This window comes from Cheilinus undulatus, linkage group 17 (assembly GCF_018320785.1).
Source record: "Cheilinus undulatus linkage group 17, ASM1832078v1, whole genome shotgun sequence".
In the NCBI taxonomy this organism is placed as follows: Eukaryota; Metazoa; Chordata; class Actinopteri; order Labriformes; family Labridae; genus Cheilinus; species Cheilinus undulatus.
Window position 1 is genome coordinate 14,514,825 of NC_054881.1, and position 27,496 is coordinate 14,542,320.

The 27,496-nt window shown below is 38.1% G+C and overlaps 2 protein-coding genes across 3 annotated transcripts in view; both read left to right on the plus strand.

Moving 5' to 3' along the window:
- Positions 1–15,120, plus strand: part of LOC121524901 (lysosome membrane protein 2-like) — a 36,096-nt gene extending 20,976 nt beyond the window's left edge. Inside the window, exons 7-13 of one of the 2 annotated variants that reach the window (XM_041810469.1) lie at positions 4,738–4,916; positions 8,807–8,925; positions 9,138–9,211; positions 9,314–9,365; positions 9,574–9,726; positions 9,877–9,918; positions 11,286–15,120. In XM_041810469.1, the coding sequence (XP_041666403.1) occupies positions 4,738–4,916; positions 8,807–8,925; positions 9,138–9,211; positions 9,314–9,365; positions 9,574–9,726; positions 9,877–9,918; positions 11,286–11,414 (748 nt within the window). In that variant the 3' untranslated portion in view covers positions 11,415–15,120. The remainder of the gene's footprint in view (positions 1–4,737; positions 4,917–8,806; positions 8,926–9,137; positions 9,212–9,313; positions 9,366–9,573; positions 9,727–9,876; positions 9,919–11,285) is intronic. The other variant, XM_041810470.1, reaches the window with a different exon arrangement.
- Positions 15,121–16,933: 1,813 nt separating this feature from the next.
- rad23b (RAD23 homolog B, nucleotide excision repair protein) lies at positions 16,934–26,682 on the plus strand. Its single transcript, XM_041810811.1, has 10 exons — positions 16,934–17,146; positions 20,946–21,027; positions 22,059–22,138; positions 22,512–22,693; positions 22,795–22,850; positions 23,297–23,424; positions 23,508–23,643; positions 23,728–23,855; positions 25,199–25,387; positions 25,582–26,682. Exons 1-10 carry the CDS (start codon positions 17,081–17,083, stop codon positions 25,693–25,695), a joined length of 1,161 nt encoding a protein of 386 aa, XP_041666745.1. The 5' UTR covers positions 16,934–17,080; the 3' UTR covers positions 25,696–26,682.
- Positions 26,683–27,496: the final 814 nt, after the last annotated feature.

A 27,496-nucleotide genomic window follows, 5' to 3' on the forward strand; every position in this document is an offset into this window, starting at 1 on the left:
TTAATAAATTGTCCCTCATTTTGACTGTTTCCTGAGTGTTTTCTTAACTAGACAACTAGTAAGAACTAAATATTAGTTTAATCAGGGCTGCAGGTGGCTGAGTGGTTTAAGGCGTGCCCCGACTCTATCCGCTATCCTCCTCTATCAAATAAAGGCCCAAAAATGCCCAAATAAACCTTTAAGAAAATATATATTTGTTTAATCAGCTGGGAAGTAAATCTTTAAACATTCATTTATGACTCTGTTTTTGGGTCAAATAGAATTAGTTGCATCATGTGTCATCAAAGAGAAGTAAGAAGCTTAAAGAGGGATTTGCATCCTCCCATTTGTCTCACTCATACCCAGTGCCAAATATAAGATATTTAACCTTCTGATGGGGTGGTTATTCAGGGTTATAAATTGGCGTCTATTTTGGGTACATGACCCAGCCTCAGATCACCACACAGCAGGACACAGCTCTTTTATATCGGGTATGGAAATGTGCTCACAGGTCTCAGATCTCTCAGATTGTTATCATAACATACTGATCATTTGCAGAAGCCCCACAGGTGATACCAGTTTTCTCACTAAGGCTTTGCTGCCTGTTTGTACTGTGTGTGCGTGTGTGTGCGTGTGTGTGTGTGTGTGTGTGTGTGTGTGGGTGTGGGTTTGTGTGTGTGTGTGTTTTTGTATAGGCTAACATGCCAGCTTCCAGGAAACATTTTATGGAAAGGCTTACTTAAAGAGGAATGTTGGAGAGGAAGGGTCAGGAATGTTGTTGGAGGGAGATTTACTCTAAATAAAAGCGCTTTAAAGACAAGGAAAGATGAGGGTTTTTGCTCTTGAATGAGGGTCTAATACTGTTCTCTTAGTGAAACAGGCTTCCATACAAATTTTAACCCCTTGGGAATCATCGAGGGTTTTGCAATCAGAATGTACTGGCTGAAGCTGAGTAATGTTAAAGAAAATACTTCCCACACAGTGATTTAGTAATAGTTCTGTTGTATTTTGCTCAACTTTAGTGCTGGTTTTAGTTATAAAAACAGCTCCTTTCTTTTGTGGAAGTGAGAGCCTCTTTTTCGAATAACCTTTACCTATAAAAAGCTGCAGCAGGCATCTTCTCCTTTTTGTCAAGGGTGGAAAGAATCTGTCGGAGTGTCATGTTTGTACCTTTGACTCTGATTGGACGTGTGTCAAAAACCCGTTGCATTAACGATTACACTTTCACCTACTTATTCAGTGCTTTGTGGCTTCATCACAGCTGTCTGACTTACTGTGGCTAAAGGGGAACCCTCCCACCCTTTTCCTGTGCTTTAACCCTAATGTAAAGAGGAAATGTCCCTCAGTGTCATCTGTGTTAACCTTTCTCACAGATGGATCAGAGCTTTTTTTATCATAAGTCCTGTAGGTGTAACACGGCACTGCTTTGTGTTGAGATAAAAGACATTTGGGACTGATCTGTAGGATAAAAACAGAGCCAGAATTCCCATCTGTGACCTGACAGGACCCTTTAGTCAGGTCACCGGCAGCTGAGCCACAAAGACCTCCAGATTTTGACAGATTGCAAGCAGGTGACATTATTTAAATACCAACTCGGACTCTCCCATACTTTGTTTGTATTTAGCTATGCTCCTTGATTTGAATGTATTTGGTTGTATTTAAATGGTTAAAATCATTAACAACCAAGTACACACAAAAGAACGAATCCAATCCTGTGCTGGAACTTTATAAAAGTATAAAGTAAGTTTAAACAGGCCATAAACTGCATTAAAAAAGATAAATTGATGTTATTTTGCACATTTTTTTCCTCATTCAATACATTTGAATTAGGGCTGTCAATATTAACACGTTAACGCTCGTGATTAATCTTGAAACCATAACACATTAAAAAAATAATAACACAATTTAATCATATGACTGAATTTGACCACAGTTTGCTCACATAGTCCCTCAGTGCTGATATTTATGTGCCTGGAGGTGAAGAGGTGAGAGGCAGGTCAGACAAAGCCAGCAGTGATTAGTGAGGAGACAGACCCAGGTCTGCTTCAGGGCAGTTTTCTTTTTAAAAAGCTGGCGAATGGAAGTTGAGATAATACCTCAATTGTGGGTACATGCTGCAGTGATGAACTGTCTTTACACCAGAGCACAAGTCTGAAGTACCTCCTTCAGGAAAAGGACATCTTTGCTAATGTTAGCAAAGACGCTAACAACAACACGGGATCAAACCATGGTTGTCTAGCTACACTGGCGGAGTCCAGCAGACCTGGATTTGTCTACAAAACGACATTGTCTACGCTAACGAGTGCAATCAGTAATGGGTTGCAAAAGACTGCAGACCATCAACATCGTTGACAACAAGGGGCGTAGAGACTACGGATGGGGATCGATAACGGGTTCTGTGTTTTTGAAATACCCGAAAATCAATAACCTTTAGCATATCGATACTGCTATCAAGTCTCACAGGCTCTATGACGTAAAGTCACTTGAAAATATACCTGTTGTAAAAAATACATCAGTTCTTGCAAGGGGAACATTATAGCACATCAGTATTGTGTATCACATTAAACCAGAAAGTTAAGAAAGATAAATGCTAAAAAGTGCTCCAAAACTTTGTAACAAGTCCTGTTTGTTAAAAATATTAATCGAGTGTAGACATCTACACTATAAGAAAAAAAAGATGTGATTAACTTGATTAATTGAGTAACAGCACTAATAAAAAAATAAAAATACACACATTATTTATCCCTTAAAACACACCTGTAAAGGTCTTTATTTGCACGTTGATTTTTTAAGTGTCAGTATTAGTATGTTATAGAGCAGTAGACAAAGCTGGTTGTCTGGCTGGTGGTTGCTCTTTTATCTGTATGGTCTTATATTTGGACAGAAACAGTAATCAGGGTGACCTCACAAGAATACTCACAGTTATTGCTGAAGCCGTCACCTCACAGTTCAGCCATGAGTCGAAAAAAATGTTTGCTGACAGAACAGCTAAAGTATATTATGAATACAAAACTTGAATTAAAGACTTGACTTTAAGAGTACCAGTTAGTTGGACAGGAATAAGCTTTTGTGTTGAATAAATACAGATTTACTTGTCTGAGTTTTACTTGTCAGTTCAGTTTCAGTTGACCTAAAACTCAATAGCACTCCAAACTTGAACTTGTTCCTAATGTTTGAACACCTTTTACACAGTGCAGAAGCAGGCCTTGAAACAATGGAAGGATCAAGTTCCAAAAGCAAACATATCTCAGCTTATTTGAGTTTGATTGAAACAAGTGTCTCACTCCCTGCAGGACAAGGCCAAGCCTTCACAGTCCTGTCCTGGAGTAGAAACACATGAAGCTTTCTACTTGGCCTCTCTCACAAAGGTCAAGGGAAAGGTCTGTACAGTATTGTTGCTCGGCTGGTGGGCCGCGTAGCCGTGGCCCGCATCCTCCCAGCAAGTTGGCAGACATTGTAAAGACTCCTTTGTTCCCAGGCAGAATCGTTGGGATTCCCTGAACAAAACAGAACTGCAGATACATGGAACAAAGATGAACCGCTCACAAGAGTGTGATTTTCTGGACGGCTGTAAACACAACATAGATTTAAATATGATGAAAGATTGATGATTTGTTTTTGCCTAGTACAAAAAGGTCAACGGCAAACTGCTGAGTTTTTGTGACACTATTTGATAAGAGAGGAAGAAAAACACCAAAAAGGATTTCAGTATAGGGGATTCAGCATTAATTCTCTGATTTCTTATCTTTTCACTCCACTGTTACTTAACGTTTCCTTCTTCGGACATTTTATTGTTTCATCAAGTAGACAGTAGAAGCAGGAGCTACACTCGAAAAATGTACATTTTATTTACTTATTTTCTTTCCCGCACCAAACTAATCTGTAAAATGTTAAAGCATTTTAATTGTAAAGTTGGTTTCAGACTTAGCCCAACAAGAGACATAAGCAGAGTATATAAAAAAAAATACATACAGAAAAGCTGGTTGGGTATTTTTCACTGAAATGCCTCCATGAATTCTTGTATTATTACAGCTGTAGTAATATTTCAACAATGCTTTTATTTAAATTTATTTGCTTTCTACACTCTTGGCGTCCATCAGCAGTAGCCATCTACCATCGTCTGATACATGATTAAAACCGACATATTTCTCAGTAATGCCACTCAAGCCAACGGTTACAGCTAAATGACTTCCTGGCAAGACTTCTTTTTCCATGTGGCGTTTACTTTTGTAACATACATGCTGTCATTTCTTTGTCCAAAGAATCCGGTTATGAGTCTCAGTTGAGTGTTAGACAGCAACCATAATAAAATGCCTATATTTACAGCAGCACAAAAACCAGCTTTGGTTTGAGTAGCCTATTTCTTTATTAGATCATGCTTTAGGGAGTTCAGTTTTTATACGACTAGTTCATTTTGTTGCCAAATTGAATGTAAGTTTGGAGTCAACAGCATTTCCAACATGGTGATTTTCACTGTTGGGCTTCAAAATTCGACTTCATTAACTAGTGGGTGTTTTCAGTGAAACTACAGCTATGTTTCATACAATCTACAAGTTAAACTTTAAGATGACATTCAAAACAAGTTGTATAATGAACAAAATTTCACTCAGAATGCTAAAATTCAGCATGCAAAATGATAGTAATGCAAAATGTGCACATATACATCAGCTGTAAGGCAGTTCTACACACTGAAAGAAGTAGAGAGATGAACGCAGATGAAATAAAGCTTATTTTGAATATTCTTTCTTTACTCAACAGGTCGATCTACATGGAGTTTGAAAAAGACGTAGAGGTGAAAGGAATCCCGGCGTACCGCTTCACCCCACCCCCCTCCGTCTTGGCTAGCAAAGAGGAGAACCCAGCCAATGAAGGTTTCTGCATCAGCCCCAAGGAGTGCCTGGGAACCGGCCTTCTTAAAGTCAGCCCATGTCGGAAAGGTATATGTCAGCTTGTGCAGCATTCTTTACCTAGAGGTTCAACAACTTTTAATTCTCTTTTCTTTTCTTAAGTTAGCTGAGCATCCCTCATTCTGTTTTTTCACCTTGAAGCTCTAATTTGTTGATTTATTCTTTCCACTCTATTTAACTTTTCAGGACCTCAGGTTATTGTCGAATCAGTCAAGCCCTTCTGTTATTTTCCTCTTACTATCAACAGAACTAATACCAACTAAATGCCCCATGTGACACAGCTCTCAAGGCCTCTCCACACCTCAGGCGCCATCTGACCATGACTGACCCAGTATCTGAAGGGGCAGTAAGCTCTGTCACCTGATTCAGCCTTTGAAAATGACAAACATTGTGGTACTTCTGTGCCTCTCTCTACTGCCCAATTTCAGTGCTTGAGTTTGTTACAATATAACCACTCTGGATGAGGGAACAGTACATGTCTCATAATGTTTTTATACAACAAGTAGCTCTGGCCATACAACTCTAAATTAAATTGATTGAGAGCATCACTTGGACTTTGCACATGTGGAAATTTGGCTCCCAGCCTGTGTCGTGGTTTCAAGGTAACAGAAATTATACAAAAAGACGAGTTACACAGGCACAAACTATCAAAAAATTTCTTTGGTATCTAACAACACTTACAGTCTTACAGTGATTGCTGTGAGACAAAATCACAGCACACAAGTCGCTCTGCCTCTGTTCATTTGTTGTCTTTACCTGCGGAGCATTTTCAGTTAAACCCGTGCTCCACACATGTTATTTACTAAACGGTATAGTCCCTGCTTTCTTTAAATGTATGATTATAACATAACAAGGGGGAAAAGCTGTTAAAAAGTTTCGCCAACCCCTGCCAGTGTGGTTTGTGTTGTTATCTATTACAGCACAGCTCTGAGCAGTGAAGCCGAAGTGACCATTCACAATGAATGGGCTGAATTTTCGGTCGCGTCAGGTCTCGTGCAGCATGTAACAGCGGCAGCTGCACGCACTAGAGGAAACGATGTTGCATGTCTCAGGACCTGTATATACATGTTATATTAAAGTTTTTCAAAGATGAAAACAAATCTTTATTAAGTGCAGCTTATACACAGGATTTTGTGGTACTTTTGACTAGGGCTGAAGGATTGGGAAAATAATCTAATTGCTTTTTTCCCCCCCTGATATTGTGATTACAATTTGATTATTCCTTAAGTAGCTGCAGAAAGTGTATCAAAAGGGAAGTCAATAGTTGATGTCATTCAGGCTTCATCCAGTGTTTTCGACAGCTTAAGCTATGGTCTTGTGCCTACAACTGAATCACAGATACTTCAGATCACTTCCTCAGCTTAGGTAATTATTGCAAAGCAGATTTAGGCCTTTCTTGTATTCAGAATCATACAGTTTTGGGTAAAATTATGTTATCTGTGTAGACTAGGGGCAGGGATTGAAGGGTAACTCACTAAATGGTGCAAAAGGGGTTAAAATCATGTGATTGGTGGTATTTAGGTGAGGACACAGAGGAAGGTGGCACTTTAGAGTATCTCACAGTCTGTGTTTGTGTTTGCACCACATTGACCTTGTGGGTTGTCACAGGAACAGCCTCTCAGGTGACTGTGGGTGTTTTTTTGTCAAACATCTGTTGCCAAACACACGAGCAGGAAAACCGTCACCTCTGCCCCACTTCATCAGCCCCTTACCCATGCCACTGTCTCTCTGTTGTTGCTGTGGACACGCATGAAGGTGAGACGAGACATCAAGAGTGATCCTGCCTTTCATATCTCAGGTGCAACAGAAGCAGGAATGATTCACTGAGGCCATACTGTTCCCTATCTAGACCGAGGCCATTATGTGGGAACTCAGACTCTCCTGTCAACAATATATGGAAGGAACTCCTGAGTAACAGAGTCTTTATCTGGGCAACAGATATAGCTCCTTAATCTGTTTTACAAGTAGGGGCTGTTCTCAATTTGTCCACCTATTGTTTGCTTTGGAAGATTGACCTGGAGTTAAGTGCTGCGTGTACTGCAGCCGAGGTTAGATTTTATCTCTTCATATCACTTAATGTTACTCAGGAAGGCTCCCTGCTTCTGTGTGGGGTTATTTTATAAAATATCAAACAGCAGGAAATATGATGTTTGATGTAAATGTTTTTAGTGTGATGCTGCACTGCTCAGCTTTTATTTTAGGAGTGAGAGGTTTTTATTAGGGGTCCAAATCACCAGTAATATGATTTGATATCAATTTTTTGGAAAACGATGCAATATTTTACAATATTACTTTATGATTTCTATTTAATTTGATACTGGAGCCTACAGCCCTACTATAGTTATGTCTAAAATATGTCAAAACAGCTGAAAGAGGAGTGATTAAAGTCCCTGCAAGTGAAATCCAAACTTTGAGTCTTAACACACTAGATATTTTGGAAAAACATTGCTGTAAGCATGTGAAAACATGAGATCTATGTGTGACTGAATTTTTCGATTTAGGCCGTTTTGTTGTTTTTGAGCGGGGCAAATATATGAGCCTATGACATGACTGGTCTCTTTGGGGAATTACCCTCCCCCCTAACGCTACAATATAAATCACAGAGCAGTTCATCTCAGTACCGTCTGTTGTTAGCCGATGTCACTGCCCTCAATGAAAGTTAACAGCCAGCTGCATGCTATGCTTTTGTTCTTTGTGAAGTAAATTTCCCAAATCTATCAGACACAGTGGCCAGCGGGTCATTAAAAGTATCATAAGAGAGAGATTTGTACCAGAAAACAGTAAATTTAATCCCCAACTCTCTCTCTGCTCTTGTAGAGCCAGGCTGTGCATTTCTTAAAGGCCAGTAATGCCGGGCATATACTGTGGAAATCATCTGATTCAGACACAGATTTTTTTAGTTGTACACCTCGCCTCAAAATGGCGCTGACTTTCAGTCATATCATGTATCGTTTGTTGTGCAGTTTACATGGGGATACGCGGTCAACCATGACCAGACCAGCTGCGCCAGACTGATTGGATGGATTTCAGGCATGTCTGATATTTTGGTCTTTTGACTCTACACACTCCCAGGATGAGAGCAGAGCTGGGAGCAGAGTTCTCAACTTTGAGGCTTTTACCCTGTGCAACTGTCATGAGATGTCCTTAATCATTGGTCCCCAACACCGGACGCCAAAGATCTTGGAGGGTGGTTTTGCCCATGAAACAATTGAAATGAATGTTAATTTTTGACAACAATCCATCACTTTTTAATTCTTGTGGGTCTTGGGGGGCTCAGATTTCTTCTTAGAAATAAGTGGCGGGGGGCAGGGGGACTCTTTCAAAGTAAACTCTACAGATTTCTGTCACAGTCTGTCCTGACTTCACTTTTACAGTGTGAGTGATGAGGTCATGCACGACCATTGTATAGTTTGAGCACATAAATCTTGCACAATGCTCATGAAGTGATTCAGTCTAGTTTCTGATCTGACCTGAATCTTGATGTTTGACACACACATGAGGATGTTTTTTCTTTTAAGATTATTTTATGATTTTTGCCTTTTTGATAAGACAGCTGAATAAAAGAAAAACTGGGAGGGACAAGATATTGTAGACATGTTTTACAGTACCAAGGCCAGGTGTTGATGTCACAGTTTATGTATTGAAGACTTTAACCTTCATGTGCTGAGCGCTTGCTCTACCGGCTGAGCGACACCAGCACCCTACAAAGTAGGACTTCAAAGTAAAAAAAAAACAATGAAAACAAAAGCATATTTATATATGCTAAAGGCTTTATGTTTTGAAGCTGCCTGCCTATCATCTTGGCCATTCTTGGGGGATTTGATGTGTGTTTTATCTTTTCACAGTAGGAATAAACATTCATTGATCTGCAATGTTGTCACAAACCTTTTTATTTCTCTCTTTCCTCTCTCCTCCACCAGGAGCTCCAGTGGTCACCTCCTTCCCACATTTCCACCTGGCGGACTCTAAATATGTCTCTGCTATTGAAGGAATGTCCCCTCAGAGAGAGCATCACCAAACATTCCTTGACCTCAACCCGGTAGGGCACCGAGCCACAGTTTATATTTTAGGATACATTTTCTCATCACAACCCATAAAAGAACTATTACTCCACCTAGTGGCACATTAGCTGTAGTACACCTGCTTTAATGCCACTTACAAGTTGTTTTCTTAAAGCTGTGTTGAAGTTTTGACTTTATTCTGATGATATAATGCTTTAATTGACATTTTTATCACTCTTTTTGCATGCAGACCACTGGAGTGATAGTGCGTGCAAGCAAGAGAGCCCAGGTGAACATCCTGATGGAGAGAATCTCTGGATTCCCGTGAGTATCTGAGTCCAACTCCAAACATTATTATTCTATACATGTATGGATATATCTGTGTATGTATATCATAAAAACACATTTTCTTTTGGTTTATGACAGAAAAACCAGGACTTTGAATGAGACAGTCTTTCCCGTCATGTTTCTCAATGAGGTAAAGAAACTTCCAAGACAGGCTGAAAAGCATTCTCGTGGTCTATATGATGCATAAAAGCAGTTTGGTTTTTTGCTTTAAAAAGTTTAACCCAGTGAATCAAGGCTAAACCTTAAGAAATTATTGTATTTTCCATGCAACACAAGTCATTAATATTAAATGAAGTTTGCTCTTCTAAATGTTGTTTCTGATTTCTTTTGTTACACAGAGCGTAACAATTGATGATGTATCTGCAGCCAGACTACAAAAACTGCTCCTGATCAGCACCCTGGTGTCTAACTTCCCCCTCATTATTGTGGGTCTTGGTGCCATCATGCTCGCTGTCTTCATCATCCTATTATACCGGGCTCACAAACATAAGGTTTGACTTCAGCTCTTACTTTATTCTAACAGCTTTCTATGTGCTTGCTTATTAAGTCATGCTTCTTTGTTTCTGCACAATTCATCCAGTTACTTAACCTTGCACTAACGCACTTTGTGGATGTATTTATCATTATGTGTCTCTGTGCAGAGTGAAGTTAAGCGTGTTGTGTTTACCAAGCCGCTCTATGCTGTAAGTCCTCCTGGTTATTTTGCTGCTATCTGGCCTTTGCTTTATTAAGCCATTGTCTTACTATGTATCCAAATGCAAGTTTAATCTCATTTTTGCTGCCTGGTTGTAACAGATTAACATTTAAAAGTAACACAACATATCATGTTAAAGCTCTGAGACTGAAGACTGAAATAGGTTATTTGTAGATGATGTCACGCAACAGAAGAGAACTACCCTTGGGGAAGTTCTCACTTCATTTGGTAACAGTTTGACTTTTTAAATATGTATTAAAAACAAAGAATGGGGGAAAGGAATTTGGAATTCAAACGGGAGCTAGCTTCCATGGCTAACATTAGAGAGCCGGCAGTGATTTCTGCATAGTGAAACGTTAACAAAAATATCATGTTTTGAGCTTTTTATGACTATGCCAAGCATTCAAAGTGTAAAAATGAAAACATTTTTTATTCTAAAGCTACTTTTATGTCCCAAAAATGTGAAATATTCAGGCAAAAGTAAAAAGTAAAAAAAAAACTCACAGTAAAGGCAGGAATCTAAAAAAATAGCCCCTGTCCAATGCCTGGTTGAATGGTGTCAGTTTTGACAAAGCAGTCTGCTTTGGTACAGTACAGTTTTGCCATGTTTTTGGATAATTTGCCCTGATTCTACACATGTTCATTCAGCTGCATTTACACTACCTCGTTTTGACAGGAAATCCATCTCTTTTAAGGGAGCTAGATCATCTGGCTCAGCTCAGTAGAACTGGTTGTGTAGCGCCCAAACGGCTCTTCATTTCATAACAGTTTGACTTTTTAAAATATGGATTAAATAACGACAAAGGATGGAGGAAAGGAATCTGGAGCTCAAATGGAAGCTAGCTTCCGTGGCTAACATTGAAGAGCCATTTAGCAGCACAGGCTCGATAATGAACAGCTCATCATCAGTTGATGATGATCACCCCATAAGGTTTATTCGGTTAATAGAATATCACCGTTTCAATTAAAAGCATGTTTGTGGCAAAAGGAGAACTAAGTAAATTGTTATTCTAGTCACTGTTTTGTAATGTGTAGGAATTGTACTTTCCTCTGTTCCCATTAATTCCTTATCGCTGTGCACCACTTCCTGACCCCCAACATGTTCTGTAATTTGTTACTGATGTGTCTTTATGACCTACAAAAGCAAACAAAACCATCAGTGACTGGATTAATTATTTCCGTTTTGTTATCTTAAATGCCTTAAACTGCTACTGTGGGGTAGGTGTCATGTAAGAATGATTAACCGTGGTTCAAAAACTCACAGTGAATTAATCTTTAGTGTTCCAAAACACAAATGCAATTTATGTTAGAAGCTCTAGTGAGTTATGTTTTTAACCCTTTTGTTTTTCTTTTTAGACCACTGCTGAAGAGGACACTTCTTACTATCCAGTCAGCGACAATGACAAGGAAAAGGAAATGGAAAAGGACGATCCTCAAAACGGCACCTACATTGGTTTGACACCTAAAGTTGACCCCCAAGCTTGAGGGAAAGGTTGGAAGGGGGTGGGAACAATCAGAGTTACGGATTATTGTTTTACGAAGAGGAAAATCCCCATGAAAAACTGTCAATATTGCCTTTTTGAATCAGAAATCTCTGGGGGCTGGGAGGGTTCATGGGTAGAGGATGGGGGATTTTTTTAATTGTAGCCACAGAGGGGCTACTTTTATGTCCAGGTCTGGCACAAAGAAAAAACAACCTTGATTTGAAAAAAACTTGCACAAAGTGCTACTTTTTGCTGTTTGCTGAAATCATTTGCTGAAAATTAATGACAACAGGTAAAGCCTCTATAATGAGTTGACATGGAGAGTACACCCTCTAACAGTCATAAACAAAGTACATCAGTGAAACTTGAAGCCTGGGATGAAACAAGATTTTAGTGCCTTTATCAATATTAGAGTCTTGCCTCTCCGCTCCTTTTATTTGAAGGTATAATATGCAACTCTCTGTGTAGATGTCCACTAGAAAACAAACCCATCTTGACCTTTCCTGTGGTGTTTTGACAATGCAGGGCAGACCTCTATTCAGATACACAGCCCAAAGTTTTTACAATTCTTATTTTTTGAGCATTCTAGACAAATAGACCATGAAGTTTTGAAAGTATGTTGGTTCCTTATACTTTTGAAGTCTATCATTGTGCTTTTACATCAGGGGTGTCCAAACTATGGCCTGGGGGCCAAATGTGGTCCATTTTTATCAGCCCATGGCAATTCTAAAAACGAAATTAAATATGGCCCATATTAGGACCTGGAGCTTGTGCTTGACTGTATTTTACCTAGGTTAAGCGCTAGGCGGCACTACCATGCTAATTCTGGAAACAAACATTTTGACAAGAGGAGTTTATGGGTGGGTTTTGTGACTAATTTGAGACAACACTGTAAATGGTAAACATACAGATAACCAAAATCAAAATATGTTGATTTACCACAGTGACTCGCTGTAGCTTAATTAGCTTTAGCTAAAGCTAACATAGCTATGCTAGCTAAATAATTCAATGTAGCTAAGCAACGCCAGCTTTCGCTACTGTAGCAACGTAGATAACGTACCTACGCAGCTCATATAGCAGCTTTTACCTTTAGCTATAGTAGCCACATTAGCTACATAGCTATGTTATCTCAAGCTTAGTTAGCTTTAGCAATGAAAGCTTTAGGAAACTTAGCTAAAGCTTACTTCGCTACCCAGATAATTTTGAGCTGCTTTAGTAAAATAGCTACATTGTCTATGTAGCTCATGCAGCTAATAGAGCTACATAAGCTACTCTTTCTGCGTTACAATGTTTTTTCATGGAGGATAAGATTTTATCCTGTAAGCGGACTGTTTTCTTGGCTTTATTAAATGATTGGTTGTTCGGTTTAGCTCGGTTCGGTTTTTAACTCTTATCTTTTTGCATCCTAACTATTACCATAACCCTTCACAGCAGGTGCTTCAGGACTGATATATATGGTGTCTCAGAAGAACAGTCTGTGAGAGTGGCTGTCAGAGATGAATGGTCGGTAGCTAGACAGTCTTGATCAAGTTTGGCAGCTTCATGAAGTTTGCTCTTGTTTTGTGTTTGAATGTGGAGATGAGCCATCAGCATCTCCCCTCTCTGCTGCAACAAGCATTGTTTTCTTCCTTACCACAGCTGGAGCCAGTAGTAGCTGGGGTGGTGGAAGCTGAAATCTATTGGCCTCCTCAAATCCTTAAAATGATTGGATTTGTTTAAATGGCTTGTTAGTGGCTGACAAGGCAACTAGCCAATCACTTAATATAGCTTAACTTACTGGACTGGCCTTACTAACTGTGATATCCTAAATGAGATGTATTAAATAGCACCACCATCCTTATATTTGTCTTTATTTGGCACCAGTGGAAAAGTTTTGACACCCCTGCTCTACATACGTCATCCCTGAGTAGGTGGGGTTGACTCTTTTCTGGTGGGCTAGCCATTGGACTGGGGGGCGTTGTGTAAAAAAATCATGTATGAAACATGTTTGAGTCATAACTTAAATAAGCTGGAGGATGAACCATCCAACCAGTGTGAACACAGAGCTGAGCACAACAACCCCATAAGAAATTTGACTACCTTTTTTTAGATAAATCTGCTGTACATACGTCTAAGATGTTGCATATTATACCTTCAAGGACTACTGTTCGACCAGGGTTGTAAAGTTCATAAACAGATTTTATACTTCACTCTCAGGGGCTCTGCTTTGTCATTATTAAATATTAAAGAGAAGGTATCAGGTCTGCCCTGCATGAGGACATTTAAAGCAATTCAGTATTACTGTGTCATCTGCATTTCATCCTAAGTATAATGTTACACAACATTTCAAGGCTCATTATTACTTCCTATTCATACACTGTTTCCAGAGAGATGCCTGTGCACATCATTATCACTGTACCTGAACGGCCCTCAGGTATGTTTTTTTTGTAAATATATAGCCTTAGATGAGCTGAACTGCTCGCATTCCCCTCTGTGTATGATGGGAATGAGTATCAGACAAAAAATTGTACATTTTGAATGCTTAAATACTTGTATAATAAGTTCTTTGCATTTTTTGTAAATGTTCATGTAGAAAAATGATAGGATGAGGAACTTAGATGTTAGAGCCTCAAAAATGTGTCTTAGTGCTATAATGAGCATCACTTAAATCAGCTGTGCAAAGCCCTACATTTGTCAGGAATTACAGTATTTTTGCCCTGTGTAACTGCTCATACTGTCAAACATAGACATAGAGACATGTCATTGATTTTATTATCATTTCAAATTGTGCATTTTTTATGTGGTTGATGGCCTTAATGGCGTTTTTTTGGTGCTGTTTGGACACTTATCCACAAAATAGATCTTTTTAGTGTTTATAAAAGACTTCAGATTTCATTTCAGGTGTTCAACCATTACAAAACCTACAAGTGGGCAATATGAAGAAATGCTGTAGTTGTGCCTTTTGAAGAATGAATGTTAATGGGTTTGTTTTTCTTTGATATTTCTACACATTTGTAAAAATGGCAAAAGTAGTGCCAACAAACTGTGACGTAGATGTCCTTTTCCTCCATATACCAAATAAACTCGGCATGAATCTGGTCTATATATTGCTTGAATGATAGACTGTTTTTAGTGTTTTAACTCAAAGCTGGTGTAGATTTCAGGTGCCGTTAAATGTGATATTGATAATGCTGCAGAATGACTTCATTGAACTGTGATGAGCCCTGCTTTTACAACTGCTCTTATTCTTAGTTGAATGAATGAGTTGCTTCAGAACTCTTGCACTCTTGTGATTAGTAATGAATACAAACAATGGTGAAGAGGCTGTTTTCTGTAGAGATATTTGCCCTTTAAATGTTACTATTTTTGTTTGATGTATGCTTTAATTCATTTGTGTATAATTAAATCAAATAAAAATGGAAAATTCATGGAATTGATAATGTAACAGCATATATCCTTGAATGAACAGATATGTCTACCATTATTTTATGCAAAAACAGTATTACATGATATTAGTGTTTTGTTTTAACGGGATAGATTTTTTTTTTTACATCGGTAAAACCAAAACTGAAAGCATCACATGGATTGGACACATGTACTCTGAATACTGATTGTACTTTCTGAAGTTACACTGACTTCTGTAACCATATCTAACTGTCAACTTGTTATCAAAATTGACTGTAAAACTGTTTCTACTGTGTACACAGAATTAAAAGTACTTAAGTGAATGTAGCTTGTCATTATTTAAGATGATGTCTTGGCCTCTCTCACTAGTCCATCTGATTTTGGCAGTTTTACACATGTGCCATATTCCTTCCATTTCTTGATGATGGATTTACTTGAACTCTGGGGGATGTTCAGTGCCTTGGAACTTTTTTTTTTTTTTTATCTATCCCCTGACATAGTTTTCAATAGCCTTTTTTTCTAAGTTGCTTGGAGTGTTCTTTTATTTTCATGGTGTAATGGTAGCCAGGAATACTGATTAACCAGTAACTGAGCCTTCCAGACTTAGATGTCTTTATACTAAAATCACTTGAGACACATTCACTGTACTCAGGTGATCCTTGTTTCGTTAATTTTGAGACTGCTAGCACAAATTGGCTGGACCTCTGTTGAATTAGGTCAGTCACTGTAGAGGGGGTGAATATTTATGCTATCACTTATTTTACATGACATATTTTTGTTTAATTGACATAACTTTGGAGAATTTTGTTTTCACTTCGACATTAAAGTGTATTTTTTCCTCAAAAAAGCCAAAAAGATGATTGATTTTCAAAATCAATGAAAGGGTAAAACAACCAAGGGGTGAATAGACACAGTAGCTGACAACTAGAATAAACTAAAACTTTTTCTCTAACGGTCAAAAAGGTATGGGCTTCAAACTGATGGATAACATTATGACTTTTGACATCCAAATTCAAATGAGTTCATTCACAAGACAAAGTGTAGGTTTGTGCCAAATTTGGCAAAATCCCCCAATGCATGCTGTACTTATTAGATGTTAAGTCCCCGAGCATGGGATGAACATGATGCCTAAAAAATTTGACCTTTAAGCTCCAAAATCTAATTGGTCAAGAGTGGACATATTTGTACAGTTTGAAGAAAATACCTCAAAGCTTTATTAAAATATTGCATTCACATTTATGAAAAGAACAAGAGGCAACAAAAATGTGCTCTGATTGTATTTTGTCAGTCCAGTTTTATTAGAATTCCTGTGATGTACAGTGCATGTAGACAGTATTCAGAACCCCTTCGTTCTCCTCAATTTTGTTATGTTGCGGCCTGATGCAGTTGGGGAAAAAAAATCATTTTATTCTCAATAAGTACACTACATTCAGTACCCCATTATGACAAAGTGAACAGAATTTTAGAATTTTTTGAAATCTTATGAAAAAACTAAAACTTAAATTTCACATTGACACAAGCATGCAGACCCTTTGCAAAAACATTTGATATGAGTGGCTAGACAGAAGTCTCTCTTCATAAAAAACATGAAAACCTGCTTTGAGATTGCAGTCATACTCTTTGTTAAAGCCAACTGAATGTAGATTTATGAGAGAAAAAAAGTTTTTTCTGAATATGGCATCATGGTTTAACATAACATCTTAAAAAGTGAAGGGGTTTTAATACTTGAAAGCACTGTACATCAGTAGAACAAATACCTAAAAATATTAATACATATCTGATTAGTGTTCATATAAAATGCTCTAACAATGTAGATTAATTCAGTTCTAATTGAAAGTATACAAGTACCGAATGATAATATATTTAGAATTTGAGTACTCCAGTCATTCATTCAAATAGGTAAACCATTATGGAAAAAAATAAAGGTTGTTAACACGCATCACGATTTTTTTACTCAATATAATAATTAAGTAACAACTTCCCATATTACATAAAAAATGAGCATTTTTCTAATCCTCCAGTTTTTATCTCAGTCCAGTAGGTGACGGAAATGCACCTTCATCTGGTTTGCTAGCCGCCAATCAAATCGAAAACAGAAGAAGAAGAATGTTCCAGTGCCATCCAGTAGAGGCGCTGTAGCCTCTCAATCTAACATAGAAGAAGAAAAGCGAAAAGTCATGGCGGCTGACAGTTTGTAATGAGCCCACGAAAACAGACTAGATTCTTTCAAGTTTTGCCGACAACATTAAAACCATATCAGGGATTAAAAACACCAACAACAAAATGCAGATAACGCTGAAAACCCTGCAACAGCAGACGTTCAAAATCGACATCGACGAAGAGGAAACGGTAAGAGTCGAAACCTTGCATTGCTGAAGGGGGTGGAGTAGGAATTGGGTATGTCCTGAAAGCGAATACTTTAGGTTGAAGAGATTCAAAAACAGAATACCGATAAAGAAGTATGTGGTAACATTTAGGAATTGAATTTTAAAATCTAAGTTGTTCCGGTTTAAATGGCTATTGTTTGATGAGGGAAGTGAGGCAAATTAGCGTCATTTATTAATACTCGCTCCGGAAGTAGTTTGGTGTATCAGCATTTAGCCGTAGCCCGCTCAAGGTTCGAAATGGGAGGGGGTTGAGGGGTGAAATAATATACTCTCTAATATGTTGACATTAACGCTGGTTACCACCGTGTATGCGTGAGTTATTAATAAATAAGAAAATGGGCACCACGTCTTTTCTGTTGAGTCACACCACATGGTGACAGTAGCAGTTTATCAACGGACGCTGCAGATTACTGGAGCAGTGATAGCATTAACTGAAGCTGTTGCAAGTATTGATATATAAAATGCTATTTTAAAAATGGTTTAACATAACTATGGCATGGTTTCATCAGTAGTTATCGTAAACAAGATATATCTAGACGTAGTTGTCATAATGTAGAAGCGATCTGGACATTTGAAAAAAAAAACAAAAAAACACTGCTGCTCTCTGTTTAACTACAGCTTTTACTTACCGCTTTTGGCTTCAAATATAACTAAAGGTTTTTTTAGTTTCTCTGTACTTTGGTATTTTTCGGCGTTCTTTCCATGACACACAACAAAGGTGGTTTTAAAAAGTATAAAAAAATATTAGCAATCTTAATACACAAAAAAACCGGAAGGATGTCATTTGAGACAATCGATATTTTGCATTAGTGTTAAATTACATTGAAAAAAGTGAAGTTAAATTGTTTTCTTTCTTCAATAAACATTGTAATATAAAACAGTAAGGTAGTTACTACAGTGACTTCACTTAACATTTGAGTCTTAAATTAGTAACCTACTTATTTTACTCTTTTAAGTTCAAACTCAACACTGAACAACCAGTCGTGGAAAAAGTACACAACTATTTTATTAAGTCCAAGTTAAAGTCCTGATCTATAAATCTACTCAAGTTAAAGTAAAAACTATTTTATTCAAGTTTACATTAAGTACTAAGTAGTTAATGAAGAGTTGTACAGTAAAATATAATCTTTCCTTATTGGCTAGAACAACAGGAGAATAGATCTCCCACCAGATTGCTCAGGTGATCACACCTCTGTAATTAAAGTAATATACACCACAGAATTGACACTTTAAAAGTATCTATATTGGTCCACACTGTATTAGGGATGCACCGAAATGAAAATTCTTGGCCGAAACCGAAAACCGAAAATGAGGAAACCAAGGCTGAAAACCGAAACAGCGAAAGAAATTATTATGCCAATTATTAGTGCCATTGCATTTATGGCTATGACTGTGTACTAACCTTACTAAAATCAATTGCAGTTGCAAAAATTAATATTAATGCTTCAAAGAATAAATCAATTACAAAATTATGTAAATATTTATTGAGCACTTCATTCCAACAATACACAATATAAAATAAAATAAAATACAAAATAAAATGTTTAACTTTACTGCAATCATGTATACATTAAATCAGTGGTTCTCAACCTTTTTTTCAGTCATGTACCCCCTGTGAAGTATTTTTTCAGCCAAGTACCCTCTAAACAGCGCAAAGATTTTGGGCAAAAAGAAAGGCATTAAAGAGTGCTGAGACAGCCGTCTGATTTATCAAACTTTGTAACTGATAAACACTTTCAGATTACAAATATTAGTTTTTTTTTTTCATACATTTTAAATGTTAAAAATGCATGACTAAAGTCATGGCACATCTTCTCATCTCTAAATGTGGGAATTCAAATAAATGTAGCTGTTGAAAACAGTGACTGGAAAGGCTTTAAACCCAGAAGTGTGCAAAACTCTGCTCGGCTGCAGTGGTCTCTCTGGAACAATTTGGAAATAAAAACATAGAGTTAGAACTAAAAACCTGTAAATAATAAACAAGTTATAAAAAAGACTTCTCTTTTCTCCAACTGAAATCATGAACTTAGTTATGGATCAGCATTTCTTCACAAAAAGTAAATCATAAACCTTTTTGTGAATGGAGAGGTTGTGAATACAGTGATTGACAGGTATGTGCCAGTGTGGGTCAAACCATTCTGCCATGGGGGAGACTCAGGAGGTTTTAGGGTGATTAAATTTAAGAGCCTACAAAATATTAACTCCAGTTTATAAACTTAAGGTCCTTACACTCTATACGCAATTTTTTCATGCAAATTATTTGCACAAAATATTTTCATTTAGAACCTGTAGGGAGTCAAAGCAAGCTTTCTCACCTGCAATATCACTTCGCAGCGCGACATTGCTGCGGATATTTAAGTAGCGCATTTGCGCTAATATGGACATGTCGGGCTGCCTGTTGCCTGTCTCCCTCTCTACCAGGCTAAAAAAAAAGAGAGGCAAAAACACAAACACTGATACAGACAGATATGAGGAGATATCAAACATCAGGTGGTGCGCTGTGGAGAGAGTTAACTCCTCTCACTGCGAGCCTCAGCTGTGAAATATTATAACTCTTACTGATCATATTTGACATAGAATGAATGAAAAGTCAGTCCTTCCTCTCACAAACTTGGCTGGCACAGTGAATGAAACCGTGAAACAAAGCAGTACTGACATCCTGGCTGTGCGTAAAAGTGCCGCATTACGCACGGAATGAAGGACAGAGAGGGACACACCCCCTTTTATCTTCCACTCCAATAAATATCACTGTTTATCAGAGGACAGAGAAAACACACTGCAGACATTCGCAGCAGGAATGTGATTTTAGAAAGAAAGGCGTAATATACTATAAATTGTGTCGCTCCTGACGTGCAAAGACAGGCGCTATTTTTCTTAAATTGCTGGCATGTATTTTAAAATCTCGCCTACCCCTGGAGTGCCTTCACGTACGCGTACCCCTATTTGAGAACCACTGATCCAAGCGCGTGCTGGCCGTGGTTTTTGCTTGCGTCATCACAATGTCGTGTTTCGGCCTTGTTGTTTCGGTGATAAAAGTCTTTCGGCCGAATGCCGAAATGCACTTTCCCTACAGTATATTTAGTTAAACTTCATGTTGGAAAGTGTAAAATATGCTACAGAGCTGTAGTAACTCTTGAAAATCTGTGCCAAGGTGGATCTTCTTTGGAGAACAAAGCAGAGATTGAACATCACAGCAAGGCAATGCAGACTGATGAAGAATGTTATGTGTCTTTTAGGAACACCTAAAGTAATAGGCGGATTGTCTAGCCCAGTGGATAAACTCACTCATGGTGCAAATGTGTCTCATATCAAAAACAACAATAATACACCAGAAATTTGATCAAAAGAACACCAGCAGGGATCACTGTACAACAGGCAGCATCAAAACACAATTAAACAAAAAGCGATATGTATTTCTGTTTTGTTTTGAAGAAGTTTTGTGTGAAACCATTCAAAATTACCAAAGACGCTGTAGTAAATATGCCAGGCATGTAAGTGGTGCTGTAAACGGACTCCTTCTCCTTCTGGTTGCACTCAGTGGTGGATCTAAGAACATGTGGCGTATGCTGTTCTTCATGACCATCTGTTGCTTACAGTGGTTGTAGAGAAGCAGAACTTGCCAGAATTTATCTGTATTGGCTGAAAAGAATTGGTAAATATTGGTATTTCTGATACTGTTGAAAATCCAGTATCTTACAGCTGTAATAGTAACACAGTGTTAAAATAATAGCTACTAAAATAACAGTAATTTTGTCTCATAGGTGAAGACGCTGAAGGAGAGGATTGAACAGGAGAAAGGGAAGGACAATTTCTCAGTTGCTGGACAGAAACTGATATATGCTGGTATGTAACAACACACATTCAACTGCTCTTAAATCATCACCCTTTTTAGTTCAAATGTTTCTTCTGCCATAGTGCAGGGCAGCACTTACAGTTGAATTGTGCTAATGTCTATGTAACAGTCAGTCTAATATCTAAGACAGTGTTTGTGAGTCCTAATGCTGCTGTTGCTTTGTTTACGACTGAATCAAGCAGTGTTTTTTTCAGTGTCTTAGGAGGCACTCACACTAGGCCCAGTTGCACTGTGCATGATTGTGCTCCTTACTTAGTACCCCACTGGCCTCCATTCACAGTGCTCCAGGCTCAGCTGGACATAAGCACAGCTACTTCTTCTGTACATACGTCATCACGTTGTGATAAAACACAAGCCTGGCTTTGTTTACAAGAAGCTTAGTCTTGAAGTCAGCATCATTGACAACACAGAGAACATGGCTGCAGTTTAACTGACTTTATGGCTTATTTTGAGTATTTTTGGCCAAATACAGCCCATTAATACTCATGGATTTCTTTACATTGCAAAGCAATGCATCAATTTGCATTGCTTAAGTCTTATGTCCACATTGTATACCTGTGCTTGCACTTGTGCAACCATACCATAACAGAGCTCACCTCTTCCATCCATGCCAGGGAAGTGCACCATGTTTGAGCCCAGTATGGAGCAATAGACAGACAATCTGAGGGCTAAACACAGTGCCTAGTGGGAGTGTGTCCTTAATTTAGACAGGAGGTTTAAACATTTTGCTGTCATATTAACTATGGTGTGTTAATGAAGATGTGTAATTTCAAGTCCCTAGAAAGTCAAATCCAAACATTGTGCCTTAACACGCTAGATATGTTGGAATAAGGGATCTGTAGACATGTGAAAACACTGACATCTATTTATCATTGTCCTGTGTCGTGTTTTGCAATTGTTGCAGATATTGAAATTTTCATTCAACAACTTAAACAGTGTTCTAGACAGATCGCCTGGTCAAAATGAGTTCAGGATAGGTAAAGAAAACCATTTGTGACTAATTTTATCTCCTTGTTCCCAGGTAAAATACTCAGCGATGACACGGTGCTCAAAGATTACAAAATCAGTGAGAAGAACTTTGTTGTCGTCATGGTGTCAAAGGTTTGGAACTAATTATTATCATGATAGAACAACAAGGTTGAACAGTTGGGACTTCAGTATATTTGAGTAACTCTAAAAGATGGAGATGGAGAAATTGTTACAAAAGTGCTGATTTTGTTCTTTTAATGTATTTTATCCATATCTTTTATATTAGTTTAATTATTAGATGGCATGCTTGACTAATCTTACGTTTCCTTTTCTCTAGAAAAATAATAAAATTCAACATACTTTTTGCAAATGTCCGATTTATGGGTTAAGAAAAGTTTAAGTCCTTGTTGAACTCCACAAGTTTGGTCTCCCCCATTATTAAAGAATAAACAGCCGTGATGACCATTTTAGAAAATGTTTAACAACTATTAATTGTTTTTCTTAGCCTAAAACGACCCCAGCCACCACACAGCCTTCATCTGCCTCTTCAGCTCCCAGCAGCACGGCCTCTGCTGCCCCTCCTGCCTCATCGTCCAGTAGTGAAAACACAACAGAAACTTCCTCTGCAGGGGAGAAACCTGAGGACAGGCGGTCATCGACCGCTGAACCCACTTCCACTGCTGCCGGGTAAAGATGTGCTTGTGGGATGTTTTGTTTTTTAACTGTCTGGTTTTGTCCTTCACGCACAAGGGGGGGATGTGCTGCTCATTGTCTCTGTTCTTTTGCAGAAGCTCTGAGGCCTCAACAAACCCTAACCTTTTCAATGAAGCAGTCTCAAATCTAGGTAAGGCACCAGTTGTAAATAGAATTTGGTGGTTATTAGGGTTTGACGTTTGTGCGGAAAGTACTTGAAAAATCTTAAAGCCTCTCACATAAATCAAGGTTTTTGTTCCATTTTTTTCACCATAAACTTGATGTGGACATCCATAGCATGCTGTCATATTCAAGGCTTTCCTCAGACTTGTGAAGTAGTTACCTTGTAGGAAAAGCAGGAAGTTAGGGGGTAAAGCTAAAGCTCTTCTATCATGTTTAAAATGTTTAGAATGTCTGACTGTTTTATAAATTGTTTTCAATTTAAAGGACATTTTAAAAAAAGAGCCAAGTTGGGTCTATAAGCTTGATTTTGATTCTTGACAAATCGTTTTTCAAAACAAAAACTGAACCACCATTAGGTTCTGTGAATGCTCCTACTAAAGGTGCATCTTTTCTCCTGTTGGTGTGTTGTTTTAGTGACCGGCTCTTCATATGACGCCATGGTGAACGAGATCATGCTCATGGGCTACGAGAGGGATCAGGTGGTAGCAGCACTGCGAGCTAGTTTCAATAATCCTGACAGAGCTGTGGAGTATCTGCTCACAGTAAGAACAATTTTTCATTTCCCCTTGATAAAGTTGTTAAAAGTCAACCTTCTCAGTTATGAATTATGATTTTTTTTTTTCAGGGTATTCCAGGCAGAGATCAGGGCACTTCATCAGGACCTGATGCAGCAGCACCTCCTGTTAGTGCAGCTCCTGCAGCACCAACAGGTGGTTCTAGCGTTCCTGCCAACACTGAATCTTCACCAAGTGCTGGGGGAGGTAAATTATCTTTACAATTGTGTATATAAATGAAAAATATGCTATTTTTGTGTCATATTTTTCTAAGTTCTACTTAAATTTTAGGCAACCCCTTGAGTTTCTTAAGAAATCAGCCTCAATTCCAAGTGATGCGACAGCTGATTCAGCAAAATGCTGCCCTGCTGCCAGCCCTGCTGCAGGAGATCGGCAGAGAAAACCCAGAGCTACTGCAGGTGAAGTACTGACACAAGATAGTGTTTGTTGTTGTCAAAGTTATACTTTACAATAGAAAAATATCATTTAAAACAGGTTTAAAGCCCAGCTTTAACTCTTCTGGAGGTAGTTCTTAACCAAGAGTTACAGATGTTTTGGGTGGTTTTCGTGTTGAAGGACAAAGTGACGACCCAGACCCAGTTTAGTTGCTGACTGCTCGAGTTTTTCTTTCAAATCATCACCATGAGTCCTTCCACCTTTATGAGATCCTCAGTTCCAGATGCGCTGAAGTGTCCTCACAAGCCAATACTCCCAACGCGGTGTTTCACTGTGGGAACGGTGTTCTTTGGGTGATACACCTCTCCCTTCTTTCTACAAACATAAGCAACATCTCTACAGCCAAAGAGCTCTAGTTTGGTCTCATCTGGCCGAAGGACATTCTTCCAGTATATAGAATCCTTCTCCAGGTTGTCCTTAGCAGACTTCAGTCTGGCTTGGAGGTGTCTCCTCTGCCTTAATGGAGTTTTCTTGGTCTACAACCTCTTAGCCCATTCCTGTGCAGAGATCTAGTGATGGTCTTCTTTAAGACTACAATTCCCAACTTGGCTAAGGCATTCATTCATGTCTGAGCAGTTGTTCTGGGTTTTTTTTTTTTTGGCACATATCTCTCTAGTTTTCTTTCCAGAGCCTTTGGAATCTTTCTCTTCCTACCTCAAGTAGGATTAAAGTCTGAACTGATTTCTTTTGTTTTTACATGATGCTTTCTCAGTGACAGCTCAAACCCTTACTGAAGTTTTATTCAGTGTGTAAATTGGTAGATAAACCTTAGTTTTAACTTGATTTTACAAGCTTTGAGCATAACAAAGTCAGAGCACATCATTACACAACAGTGGTTTTTGCTATGGCTCAACAAAAAGGTCAGTTCTAAAGGGGGGTAATATTCTTGACCCTGTTGTTTTTTTGTTTTGTTTTGTTTTTTGTAAAATAATTTTGTTTCTGTGTGCAAAGTAAAATAATAAAAGCATCCAAAATAAAACTAGGATGTTTGGAAAAGCTCTTAAAATATCTTGCTCTGTTTAACAACACTTGGAAAATACATAAAAAAGGACATTTTCACATAAGGGGGAAATAATTCTGTCCTCAGCTGTATGTCTGCAGGGTGTACTCTAGCAAATAAAATGTTGAAGGTCACTTCCTAGTTGGCCAAAGAACACAGAACACTTAGTGCTAAGAATAATGAATCAGTGTTTAAAGGCCTAATGAGGCGCTTCATTTACGGTGCTGTCACGGACATGCTCTGAGAAAACACCTCAATGTTTTTGCCTCCACTGTTACACATTAACTGTTTTATTTACCACCACAGGAGATAAGAAACCACCAAGAGCAGTTCATCCAGATGCTGAATGAACCCAATCCAGAGGCAGTGCCGCCAGGTGGGGGAGGAGGAGCGGGAGGAGCAGGGGGAATTGGAAGTTTGGCAGGTGACACATCAGGCGGGGGTCACATGAGCTACATCCAGGTCACACCGCAGGAGAAAGAGGCCATTGAGAGGGTGAGTAGGAACGGAATACAGTCAATAAACTTTATTTTCAGTGCAAAGTTCACTTCTGTTTTACCGTAACTGTTGGAATATCACTTGCAACTTTACTGATTTCACTGAAATCTTCAGTTTTTTAAAGTAAATTTTGGTAAACACTGTCATTTATCAAAGCTGTTAATTTTGGCAAAAATTGTCTCTAATTCCAGCTAAAAGCCTTGGGATTTCCAGAGGGACTTGTTATACAAGCTTACTTTGCTTGTGAGAAGAACGAGAACTTGGCTGCCAACTTCCTTTTACAACAGAACTTTGATGATGATTAGAGGAGCCATATTTGTTTTGACTTGCTTTCTTTATTTCTTCCTCTACTTCTTGATTGCTAGCATTCATTATATGTCCATAACAAGCCTTTTACATGACCAAAAAAAGTTTTATTGATCACTTCCACGTTCACCTTTCTTAATAATAATAATAATACAGGATCAATACAGCTGGTGTTCAGCAGTATGTTGTTTGTAATCAGTTCAACACAGAGGACCGATTAAAATTTAAGAACTTTGCATCAGAAATCCCCTGTGTGCTATGGATTTTTTATATTTTAATTAAGACAACATGATTTTTTTAAATTGAGGAAAATCAAAGTAGTTTCCAATGAGGGTTTATGTCACATTTAGTTCAGGGCGTAACTGAAGGGTTGTTGTTCTTTTCTTTTAAATTCCAGTTGAAAAAATGAATTAATGTTCTCTTAAAACAAATATGACAGTACATTGCACTGGTTCTTTTCTATGTTAAAGCTCCTGTGATGAATTTGTAGCTGGTTAGGGGTCAGATTGAAATGGATTTTAATGTCCCTTTATGAGCTACAAAAGGAAGAAACTACCAATAACAAGAATGAGAGCTGATAATATTGTATTTTTAGTGCATGTTATCACTGCCGAAGGGGTAGGTGCCAGATAAAGTGAGTTATAGCACAGTGTAGCAACAGTCTTTCACATTTTCCACACCAAAGATTCATAATTAGTGCAAAAAACAGGATGAGAGTCACATCAGAAAACGCCTCTTATTCATGTCCAAGTCAAGATCGTCCATGGCGAGGATGCCAACGTTGACACAAATCAAAAGTTCCTCACAGGAGCTTTAAATCTTCAATCTGCATGTTGAACAACAGAGCTGTTAGCAGGAGCTGTTGTAAGAAGTTTGAAGTATGTGAAGGTGTCTTAACATGTACATACTTTACACACACGGTAGGGTTTAGCTGCAATGAGAACATGAGAGTAATTTTTACAGAAAAATAAAGTTTTGATACTTGATGAAATTGTTCTGTTTTGTGTTTTAATGGAGTGTGGCTGCAGGATATTGAGTCAGGTTGCACCCTAACCCTCCAAGTCTTAAGCCATTTTTTAACCATTTTTTCTCACCTTGACTTATTGTCATAAAAGGCTTGCGAAACATCAATCCTGTAGTGCAAAGTCAAGCTCTAAACATCTTTCTAAGGCCAATCTTGGCTTTGAGAATATATGTGCTTGAATTTTAGCATTTAAGGAGTACTGATTCTAGTTTTCATTCTTTTAATCTAAGAAAATAGTTGCAAAAGTAGCCACTGAAACCCTGGTAAAACATGCAACTTTTTGATTACATTGCAGCACCAAGTTGCAGTGTAAAAGAAAAACAATGTGTTTTGTGAAGGGCTCTAATTGCAGAGGGTCAGTCATGGAAGAGTACTTCCAAAAATGTCCAGATACTTAATACTCTAATATTAGCATTGGTGCCATCTGTTGGCCCATTTCTTACATCGTCGTCTTACAAAAAGCTTTAGTGAATGTGAAATATCTTCTAAAAGCATCAAATCTTTTAACTGAAACAGGGTTTGTACAGAAAATCTGACATTAAATTTGATACTTAATACCTTTTTCTATGCCTTTTTCATACTTATAAAGACTAGCATCTACAATTTCTAACCTGTTAATAAACATGTTTTGTGATGATTGCAGGATAAAAATATGACAACATAGAAAAGAAAAGTTCAGTAGTATTTCTTACTGTAGTAGGAAAATTAAGTTACTTAAAGCATTTTGAGATCAGACTATGGTTTAAAAAAGACCTTTGTTTGATACCATAAGGTAG